The 12,431-nt window shown below is 38.7% G+C and overlaps 1 protein-coding gene across 1 annotated transcript in view; it reads right to left on the reverse strand.

Moving 5' to 3' along the window:
- Positions 1–420: 420 nt before the first annotated feature.
- LOC140230478 (unconventional myosin-IXb-like) overlaps positions 421–12,431 on the reverse strand; it is a 77,879-nt gene continuing 65,868 nt past the window's right edge. The window contains exons 32-33 of the mRNA XM_072310631.1: positions 7,324–7,454; positions 421–864 (exon numbers count right to left, since the gene is read on the reverse strand). Coding sequence (XP_072166732.1) covers positions 429–864; positions 7,324–7,454 — 567 coding nt within the window. The 3' untranslated portion in view covers positions 421–428. The remainder of the gene's footprint in view (positions 865–7,323; positions 7,455–12,431) is intronic.

Below are 12,431 nucleotides of genomic sequence, written 5' to 3' on the forward strand. Positions count from 1 at the left end.
AAGAGAAATGCGTACACAGACATTTCTGGGAGCAATGTCCTACAGTAATAGGCAGGTCTTTTGTTTTTTCTTGACATGAGCAAGATACATGCATCTGCTTTTCTTCTGCTCCCAACCTAGAACAGCTGAATGCTACGCATCCCCTGTTTTGTTTTTGTGTCTTTGTTAATGACAAGAATGCATTCAAACAGGACTTTGAACCTTCCGCTGTGTACTGGACTGTGATGGGATGCAGTATTTCTTGCTGCGTACAAACAAGAGTGACTTTCGCTTTGGTACATCACACGAATATCACTTAGGTTTTCATTTGTATCATCACACCTCCTGCTATATGCTGAATTGTCTTTCAGAGAGAAAGAAAGAAAGAAAGAAAGAAAGAAAGAAAGAAAGAAAAACAAGATGACTCTGGTGAAGGTGGAACATCTCTTTTATACTTCTACTGTGGAATCATCTAGTTTTGCATCAGTTTTCTTGTTGTATTTTCCCTTTTTCTTCTTCTTCTCCTTGGAGCCCCGTTTCTTCTTGATCTTTTCCGGCTGCTCGGTGGCGGGTTGGGCGGCCGGCTGGTTGGAGGCAGGGGCCGCCACCTCCTCCTGCCCTCCCTCTGGTAAGGCCTCGTCCGGGCCGAGGAGCATGGAGTAGCGGGCCGGCGGCCGCTTCTTTTGCCTTGGGGCCCGGTTCTTGTTCAGGTGGTTCAGTTTGGCGGGCGACGCCGGCATGTCAAATGTCACTGCCTCATTGTGGACGCACGTGTCCAGATCGTCCATGCTGCAAGTGTCGAGGTCATCTCCCGTGCTGTAGTTGTCGTCCTCGCTCCCCACCGGTCCAACGTTCAGGGTCGGAAGGTCGGCAGTGAGGTCATGCCTGCAGTGATGGACACCATGGAATGGAGACTCTTAAATATCATTGTACATTTTGTGAGGCCTGGAACAAGAGCTCATTATGTGAATTATGAAAACATCAATAACTCAAATTCGGATGGTATGTCACTTGCTTCCTTTTGCCAAAGTAGGGCAGTATACTACCCTATCTTCTACTATTTGGTCATGCACAAGCTACACATTCTACATTTCATATTAAAAACAAAATCATTCATGGAGAAATCTCTCATAGCAAACATTCATCTTGGCTGCAAAAGAAAAGAAAAATGAATGAAATAGGATTACGTGGCCCATTTCCGAGTAAAAGAAAAAAAGTCCCAATTTTGATAAACATCTGTATCAAAACATACGTCTTCTTGGGATGTACTTCAATGTCATGAATTTCTGCTAAGACTTTGACAGCAGTACAGGCGTGGCCCAGAAAGTAAAATCTTCCATTTGATTACAAAACTAATGTGATGATATCAAAATGTTTTCCTTGTTCACCATCCAGCTGCTTGAAATCAAAAACTGAGGCGTAAAAAAATATACATGGTCAGTATTCTAGATACTTCACTATAAAATAATATACATAATTAGAGAGAGTAATTGCTTTCCATTTACACCAGCTACCACCAAAGCATATAATATTCATATCATACATTTGATTGTCTAATATTGAAGCGAACTACAATACAGTTACATGCTGGACAGATGTAAGACTACCGACCGCAGACGAAGCATAGCATTGACCAAATACCAAGACCTGAGAACTTTTTTTAAACTCAAAAATTTCACTGACTTTTTTAAAAGAAAGCCGACAAAAGGAAGGAAAATGACTCATGCGAGGTATTGTAAGTCCAATACTCAGCTCAAACGAAACAATATTAATTCCCATGGTGATACAAATGTTGTGTCATCCACAAGCAATGATAACTGACAACAATTCACAATGCATGCAATCACATCATATTTTTAACCCGATTTTTGCTTTCACAAGCTGTATATTACCATCGTTGTATCCACGTCAGAGAGCTGAGAAAGATTAGTGGAAACAATTCGTATCAATATCTGTAGCCACACTATTAATCAAGAGTAATAAAAGTCTTAACACACTATCAATAGTGCTCCACATTGCGGGCAAAATATGCCCTAAAAAAGTACTTGAGGGTATGATTGGAAAACAGACAGGTATAGATAGACTGATGAATAGATAGATAGATAGATAGATAGATAGATAGATAGATAGATAGATAGATAGATAGATAGATAGATAGATAATGAGAGAGACAGACAGACAGATAGAAACACAGAGGTACATGGAGATAGATGGACAGATGGGTGGATATATGTGACCCGCTACAACAAAAGGATCCTAAAGTCGCTGATGACTGAGCTGAGAAAATCGAGTTTGAAGTCAAACCATCAAAATCGGTCAAAACTATCGGTTTTCTGTTTTTTGCATAATTTTGAAGTCTAATGTACCGTCTATCATCTGCTGAAATTCCAAAGCTAAATGGTCAGAGGAAAGGCAAGAAATTAGCGTTTCTCTGGGCCATGATTTTCCGACTTTCAACGGGACAGAAACGTGTCCGAAGATTTGGATTTAGCGCCGCAGCTAGACTCCGCCCCGAGCAACGAGGGAGTGATCTTATTGGTCAGAGTGTGGCATCCTGGTTACTGATTGGTCGTGCGTAGAACGCTGGCGCTAAGCTTGAATGAACACCGTGGAGGTTGCTAAGAGCATACCTTCTATTATTAAGCAGTGAGAACTGTCTTGCCTCCCCTTGATCATGATAGCGTCGGAAGGAAAACTTTGAAGGCGGTTTTCTCGAAACGCTGATTTCCTAAACCACTCGATCTGCGCTAATAAAATCATCGATATCTCCGCAACAGAATACTTTCATGAGTCATGTTGTATATGAACTCAAAGTGGAAGAGCAAGGGAATAATCAATGTCATTTTCAGACAATTGTCCTCCCCCGACTTTTGGATCCTCTTGTTGTAGCGGGTCACATCTACACAGATCCATAAACGGATACATATCGACATGCAGACATCTACAGAGAAATAGAGAGAGAGAGGGACATAATACATGTATCTGTTTCAATTTCAGATTGATCAACGATAATGACTCATATGTGCGTCATTTCTAAACCTTACATTAAAATGCATCATTCACTTTTCAAAGACAATCTGCCACCTGGCAAATATACACGATGCTTTCTTTTCCAACTTTTAAGGTATACGTAGCTATTATAAGGATATTTCTTTTTTTTCAGACTGCAGAAGATTGAGTAATAACAATATACCTGTGCATCATGTTTAGTTTGACTGCCATATTTGCATCTGTGTCAGTTAGCAGTGAATAGGGGCAAACTACGTAGTGTGAACGAGTTAATTCTATTATCCCTAAGATTAGTTTTTTTATCCACACACGCAAATTAACAGGTTTAAAGCGAGAGTGATAAGAAAAATAAAGCTAGACCGACAATGGATTGACATGTCGCTGGTGCACCCCGAACTCTGCCAGTGACAAGCACGACTGACGACTACCCCCATAGAACTGGTTATTGCACTTACAAGCTACCCATGATCACAGGATATCCTGAAAACAGGCTTACACATGATAACATGGCTAGAGGATATTGCAGCCAGCAACTCTCTGTAGTAACAACACCTACAGTCCTCTGATCTATCTTTGCATATAGACCGGGAAAGAGAAGAATGTGCGTATTGTATATATAAAACATGCTGGTCATGCAGAATAGGCAGGCATATCTTCAACCTTTCCGAAAGTACTCTGTGTTAGAAACAAGCTTCTGGATGTCATAACTGGAATAGCAGACAAGATAGGATGGGTATACAGGACAACAGATGACTGATAAGGGAGAGATAAAGAGGAAGAGGAGGAAAAGAACAATGAGAAAAAAGAAAAAAAAAAGAACAAGAAAGAAGAAAAGAAGTGGAGAAAATAAACAAGGACAAAAACTAAAGGAAAAAGAATTAGGTGGAAGAAGACAAGAAGGAGAAAGCCAGGGCACAAGAAAAAAAGAAGGAAAAAATGAAAAAGAACTAGGAAGAAGAACATGAATAACAAGAAGAGAAGGAAAGTAAGAAAAGAGCTGAGGAGGAAGAGAAGAAGTAAAAAAGACAAGGATAGGGACAAGTCTAAGGATGAAGATTAAAAAAAAAAAGGAAGAAGAAGAGCAGGAGACAAAGAAGGAAAGGAAGAGGAGGGGATGAGCAAATGAAACCAATCGCTCTCCTAGCCATAAAAATATTAACTGTACTATGAGGCCATCATTTCAGACATCACTCTCAGGCTCCCTAAGCATCAAAAATTGATGGGATGTTTTAATTTACATTTAAGTAGTCACGTGAGCGAGCACCAATTATGAAAGGCCTAAGCCATACTAATTTGTCTCCATAGCAACAAAGTCAACACAAAGTCCTAGATTTCCAATGGTTTGACCTACGGAATTTTGTTTGTACGGCCACAAAAGGTGACAGGAAAGTTAGCCATACCCCTGGATACGCTACAAAAACTACTGAAGAATAAAAATCATCACAGATAACAAGTCTGAAAACAATGCGATAAAATACCCGGTGGATGAGAACTTTTAATCAGCTGATAGTACAGACTCCATTTGAAAGTGCAAAGGTTTTATGCGCCTATTGCACCAGAATCATTTGGGCTTTTACTGTGTGTGTTTCTCATGCTTTCTGACATGGTGTGCAGGCTACTAAATGTCTCTCATTTCTGTTGCGTGACTGCTTTTTCTGCACAAAGGCGCACTACAAACACAGGATCTGACGTTATTCCAGGTTCACAATAGCAAATTATGAGCTTCCTTCCCTTCCTTGTTTTCTTTGGTTTTTGTCTCACGGAATTTCCATTCCTACATACCTCCTAATTAAAATCAATTCAATTATGCATTTTTCACTCACACAGAATTGCTGGTTATCTATTTGTCTTTTTTTTTCACTGCCCATCTTGTTTAACTGACATTTATTATTCATAAAATTTCACTGATTTAGTGTAGAATATCTTCGATCACATCATACGATCATTATGATCATAATACACCATACAATATATATTCCTTAGTCATGTGTTATGAATGGCTCACATATCAATGCACTTTGTCCCTTGTTCTGGTTAAAAATAGTCTATTATATCCCCCAATGATTTCCTCATGATGTTGGCTAGAAAATATATTGACTTTTTTTTTTCACAACTCTGTGATTAGAATACAAAGTGTATATAAACTGAACTGTTGGATAGAGAACATGAAATTCTACCAGATGTCAATAGTTAAAGTATATTGTAACAGTGATTTGTAATAAAAATTAATAAAAATTCTTAGGTCAGGAGCAAATTGGAATTCTCTCTGACAGGCTGGCTCGACTTGACTGTCTGCACCTATTAATCTAGATGATGGGATTGTAATTGCATTATTGTGGCCGAGTAAACATTTGACATTCTGTGCAGCGCAGTTTGTGCAGCTGCAGAGGAATGTAGCCAATGACTGGACTCAGTGGACTGTAGTGATGTAACCCCCTTCAAAAAGTGCACAGGGAGGAGGTTGTGCCAGTCAAATCCAGGGATTTGTGCGGGATTTCCTCGTGTCCCGAAAAGGGTTGAAAAGCATTTGGGTCATTTTGTTTACCATTCACAGGTTCCACGGCTACCCTCTTGCATTTCAAGTATTATTGGAGCTAAATGGTTACTTTTATCATGTAATGTTACTGTACGAGCTGAAATTTTCGCGTACAGATATTTTCGCGAATTGCTACTTGGAGGACATTTTCATGTGTTGTTAATTTCGCGGTTGCGAGGGTCTAACTGAACTTACTTATTTGCGCATTGTTATTTTCGCATGTTGTTATTTTTGCGGTTCAAAGGCGATTCGCGAAATTGGCAAAAATGAAACCACCGCGAAAATTTCAGCTCATACAGTAAGACAGTGGTGTTCCTGTTACTCTCTATTTATAATACAGTACACAGCATGCCTGAACGGTTGAATTGCCAACCTTTTGAAAGCATTTTAATCTGCATTCTCCATTGGAAGATTCTTTTTTTTAAGCATATACCAATGTAATCACTATTTTATTCTAAAGTTATTCAATTTTTGAACGTTTAATGGCGTGCATTTCTTTTCATTTCATCAGTAATCATCCTCTTACACAGGACTGCATTTAAATTAATAAAATGAATGAATAAACCAAATGGATATTGTAAACATAATAATGGTCAATTTGTTCAGAAAGGCCACTCTGAAGAAACAATAAACAGTGACTGTTCATTGTTTCTCCATAGTGAGAGAGGTGACCTTTCTGTACAGACTTAAGGCAGCCATTTTGTATAAGGGCAGATCCATTTACACACCACTTCATCATACAGAAAGGATATAAACTGTACTGCACATAAGCACATACTTAGTACATGTATCATATTGCAGTATGATAACGCCCATAGATGAAATTCTCGTGGATATCATTTCCGTCACTCTATATGTTTATGATCCTGTAAATTATGATCCTGTGAACTTCCTTCACTTCTTTTGTATCTCAATGTTTTTGCTTTGCTTCTTGAGACTTGGCTGCTTTAATAATGCGTGATCAACATCTGGCCTACGTGTGCTGCATCAGAAACTGATCGACGAATTAAAACCAGGAGGCCACACAGGTACTTTTAGCAGGGGATTCTTTTTAAGGTCGACGTGGCAGGATGCCCATTCTATATATACAGCATATGTATATTCTGTATAGTATATATATATTGCATATTTCTATTTTTGGTCCATCTTATGTACATACAATATGTATGTATACAATGCACGTGTCCATAAAGTATATGTGTTTTATGTGTATCTATGTACATATGTATGTTTGTGTCAGTGTGTATGAATGTATCATGTGTTTGTGTATGCATGCAAAATGTAAGTACATATGAATGTGTATGTATTGTGTACAAATTGTATGATAAATAAGATGAACATGGGTATGCTTGGTTTGATCTTGTTTTGTTTTATTTTTGTGTTTGTTTTGTTGTTTGTTTGTTTATTTATTTGTGTGTTTGTTTGTTTGATTGTTTGATTGTTTGTTTGATTGTTTGTTTGGTATGAAGAGAATTTGCTGTATTAAAAGGGGATTTTCCACGTTTGTCATGTGCATCCTGCATTGTCAGAATTCCCAGCTCTGGGTGAATAATGAAATTCCCACATTTACTGGGGGAAATCTATGCGTCAGGAAATTGAATTCCATGGATTCTGCAATAGAAAATAACACAAGAACATGCTGCATGTACCAACATACAAAAGTTTTGGCATTTGCTTGAACACATGGATCTGTTACATTTTACAAATCATTGTACTACATTTATAGTTCAGGATTGAAGTAAGAGAGTAATAAATATGTACTTTTGCATTTACAAAAGAAAAACAATGATTGTACTCACTTTTCTCTCTCTAGCGTCCTGATCTGCTCCGTGAGGACACTCTCGAGTTCCTGACTTCCCTCCGATGTCTCCCCACTGTGAGGCGTCGTGTCATCCGCCGCGGGCTCGGCCGACTCGGAGCTCGCCTTCATCTGCGCAGTGTGCATGGGAGAAACAGACGGGTGTTTAGTTTGCTGTCGGCGTTTCTTTTTGCACTTCTTGCCCATCTTGGCATTGTGATTGGTGTGGTTTGCCTTGTGATTGGCCTTGTGGTTGGCCTTCTCAATGACTCTGTCTTTAGCATGGTCATTGGAATGGTCATTGGCATGGTCACTGGTCTTGTTATTGGCCATTTCATGGGTCTCTTTGCTACCATTTTCCTTGACAGTTTTAGTTTTACTGTTTTCTGTGATCCCTTTGGCCGTTTCGTCGATCTGGTGGTCTGCCTTCTCGTTGGCATTTTCGGCTGCCTTCTTGGCAGCCTTCTTGGCCTTCTTGCTCTGGCTCGTTCCCATGGTAACAGCAGAACTGGGATGCGATCCCACGTATTGCACAAGATGAAGCACTCACACACAATGCGAATACACAGCAACACACAAGTTTTCTGACCAGCAGGTGTCACGACTGCACATGGAGATTGCCGAGAGCGACTCTTGGCAACATTTTGACTAGTCTACTTGACTCCACCCGACCTCAGTCCTTTTCTGATAGAAATGTTTCACACTGGCAAAGCGACGTGATGAAAGTGAGCCACTAATATTCACATTATGTCATTCCAGGGTTTCCCCCACAGAGATAGGCTTCCACTGTGACGAGAGACACTGCAGCATGGATGGACTTTAACTCGTCCTCTGCCGCACAAATCACTGCTCCATATAAAACGTTTCAGACACCAATGGCGAGAATTTGACACCATGCCATGCTACCGGCAGCAAAGCTCTCTTGATAAGAGAGAAGAAGAGGCGAGCCAACGAGATCACTTATATAACATAGATAGACAGTGAAACCACTTCGCCTGAAACCAACACAAGCCTGGACTGGCCGTCGAGTCGAGTGTTACCCTCCCACATGAAGAGGAGTCACGCTTCTCCCGTTTCTACCACGGTTCCACAGATAAAAAAAAACAACAGCAAAAATGTACAGGCATATATCACCTTGTCCCACAACACTTATCACTTCCCATCTCCTGCGTAACACATCCTTCCGCGGCAGCGAAGTCACATGATCAACTGGACCTATACCACTCTCCACGGGTACAATGTACGTTTTGAATACCTACTCTGTCTAGCAGGGTCGGCACAGGCTATCCTATCACCCACACTTCCTCTTCCTGCTAATACCATCGCCCAATTGTGGCTTCGTTGTGCCATCTGAATGCCCACTGAAAGTGTGTTCCATGTTTCTATACGGACAAGTCAACCTCCAAATCTCTCTACCACCACTCTGAAACAACATTGGCAGAACAGAATTGTACCACATTGGGCCAAACAAAAAGAAAAGGAGGGAGGTTCCTGTGTGAGCAGAGGAGGGGGAAGAGGAGGTTAGTGGAGTATGGGGAAGGAAAGGGCAAGGGAGGGGAGAAAGTTGGGAGGTTTGTAATAACGGTTGTAGGTCCCCTCCACTCCCCTCCCCTCCCCTCCCCCATTCTGGGGATCAATCCTCTCTAATCCTCATCTACTTAGTTACCAGGTTATGTGGTAATTTCAAATTTTATCACCACAATTCATACTATCCATCCAACACTTCAAGGCCACTTACACATTATTCTGCAAAATAAACAAAAGGACACAAAAATGGATTTTCTTCAAAAAAAAAAAATACAATCACACACATAGTAAACAAAGGTGAATTCATCAGATAGTCATTACCCATCTTTGATCCTACCAAATAACTTCATACATTTAAGCATTTAAAACATATTAAAGAATTTATTCTCAATAAAAGCCTATAGAAATCAACAATTTGTCAATAATGAATGGGATGAATTTCACTACAACTTTTCCAGAAAAGGGAGATTAAAAGAAAAAGCACACAAAAGAAAAAGCAGAGGAAATCAATACGGGTAAAATATACATTGTAACTGATTCTAAGCCCTTATTTGGAAAAAAAAACAAACAAACCACAATATAGAAGCAGCGCATAGTCATCCTCTGTAATCAAACTCACCAGGATATGTGTAACACTTAATTTTCTAGGATGTCCTTCGATTAAAAAGGAAAACCCACTGACATAAATAAGTATGGTATCATACTGATTTGAAATCTCAATGTCATCATCTCATTTCCATAAAACAAATAATGGCTACTTCTTTTTTACAGGGTGCTTTTACTTTTCATATTTGCAAATGCATATGAGCATGCAGATATAAATACAAATAAATAATATTAAAAAAAAAAAATATATATATATACATGTTTGTGTGTGTGTGTGTCTATATACATTCACATTTTTTTTTCTATCCTCTGTTTGACTTGTTAATATGGAAGCCCTAGTTTGTAATCCATTACGAATATCTCTCACAGTACAAACAAACACATTTGATGCCTGAAACAATGACTCACGCAACACGCTTATGGGCACTGTGCACCATTTGTTACATACTGTAAATCAAATAATGAATGATGTCACACAATGGGCTAAAGAGTGATAGGGGGAATCTCTTGACTTATACCACAAAAAAAAAAAACTGTTTAGTAAATTCCGTATAAAATAAAGGTGATTCTCAGAATTCTCCAAGAGTGCCAACAGTCAATTGCAACATTGATGAAAAGTTTACTCATTTTTGATACTTAACTTAATAATAAAACTGATAGCACCTGTGGATGGAAATGCTAAAAAAAGAAAAAAAAAATGCTCAGAAAGCTATTATTAACACATTGACTAAATTATGCATGATCCTTAATACTGCACTTTACCAGTTGTCTGCTTTCATTAACAAAACACCGCAAACTACACATCACATCGCAAACATACACACATATAAAAAAAAAAGAAAAAAAAGAGGTGGAATGTGAACATGTTGAAAGCGCACGCATGTGAGTGTGTGTGTGTGTGTGTGTGTGTAGGTAGATACTGTGAAAACGCAGGTATTTTATACATTGTATTTAGGCCATCAGTCATGTTACTGCAAACCTGTTGCTTCTATATAAATTCAATCCCACGCTGCCAAAGACTCGCTAATGACCAAGTGCTAACAAGGAAATTACAGATTGTCTGCTGGTTGCATTCTTGGTGGCATTGTGACTCCTCATCTTTTGTATGTTACACACATTGACTGTTCACTAATACCGGTACAAGGACGGTAATCTAATAGCGTGCTGTCTCAGTAAATGAAGTACATATATGTGAAGGGCTTGACAATAACTTTTTTATTCTGGTGGCCCATTCAGGCCACAAAAATCTTTAAATGATGCATCACGCGTCACCCTGGGGTACTGTTGTACCCCGGGGTACCACGTTGTGTAGCGCCACCTCACGTCCACTTGAGGACAGCCACAGAGAAATGCATGCACTGTGTGTGCGTGTACATAGTCATTCCCATGCCACTGCATGTTATACTGTGCATGCATGGTACACTGTGCTAGCAATAGCGTGTGCTTCAGTGCAGTGCAGTGTAGTGCAGTGCAGTGGCTAGCATGCGCTAGCTCCAGCACCAAAATAATTTCCCACTTTTTGGCACCCAGGGTACAACCTTAAAAAAGAAATAAATAATTCAACAAAATGGCTGATTTTTATTTGGTACCCTAGAATACCATTTATGTCATCAAATCTGAAATTTTCGAGGCCCGAAAAGGAAATGTAGCCCATGGCCTGAAATGAACAGAAACATAACGATCCATTTCGAATCATAGTTCCCCGATCAGACCATCAATTTTTAGTGGTCCAGGGCCACAAGGCCACCACTGTTATCAAGATACTGATGTATCTGTATAAATTGAATAACTGATGCATATATAATGAATATTAACAGGAATACCAATCACTCAAAATGAATAAAAAGCAAAAATAGAAACAAGCAACAGATTGGTCTAAAAGAGTAAAGAAAAAAACATACTTTTGTTGAATATTGGTGTAAATGCTTGCATCAGTTATACTCGATCAAATTTCTTTAAAAATTATTATTTTTTGTCTAGATTTTCAGATGATGAACAAAAAATATTATCATGAAAACATGCAAGTTGGCAGCTATAAAAAGTATCAAAATTCCTTTCTTTTTGAAGGGAATAAAAGAAAAGCATAAACAACAAATCACTTTTGTTGCTCTGAAATTGTAATGGCAATCATATTGTGGGTAATAATTCAAACACAGAAAAAAACAAACTAACAAACTTAATGCTGCATACTTCCAATTGGCTGTAACTGCTAGACCTCATTCATGCCTGGACAATGACCACTCACTGACAGGCTGTTCTCATAGTTTCTAACCTGGCAATTGTTACATTTTTCAGTAACTCAGAAGTGAGGGTGGATACGGATTTGCACAAATATAATGCACATCCTAAAGAATTCACAACAGCCCTGAATTTGCAGGATTTAGAGATATTTGTCAGAGTCCCCTCACAAAAAAATATGGTATAAACACCCTCCCCCTTACAATGCTTAAATAATTCTGTGTGTTATCAATAGTTTATTTGTGTCTGTGTGAGTGTGGATTCCTTGCACTCTTTGTTTGTCTTCTAATATTCTCACACCATCATTCAATGATACAAATGTATTTGCCAATGTTTACTTTTGCATGCTGTACCCCATGTTTATGCACAAATTTGGTAAGATTAACCTCACTGAATACATACATGTATATGATAATTCATTTCAAAGTCATAAGCATGACATGAAATGTACAGTAAGATAATTATGTATGAATCATGTATGCATCTATCCATCCATCCATCCATCCATCCATCCATCCATCCATCTATCTATCTATCTATCTATCTATCTATCTATCTATCTATCTATCTATCTATCTTTCTATCTCTATCTATCTATCTATCTATCTATCTATCTATCTATCTATCTATCTATCTATCTATCTATCTATCTTTCTATCTCTATCTATCTATCTATCTATATATCTATCTATCTATCTATCTATCTATGTATACATAATTTACAAAAACTTTAAATGC

This window comes from Diadema setosum, chromosome 7 (assembly GCF_964275005.1).
Source record: "Diadema setosum chromosome 7, eeDiaSeto1, whole genome shotgun sequence".
NCBI classification, from domain to species: Eukaryota; Metazoa; Echinodermata; class Echinoidea; order Diadematoida; family Diadematidae; genus Diadema; species Diadema setosum.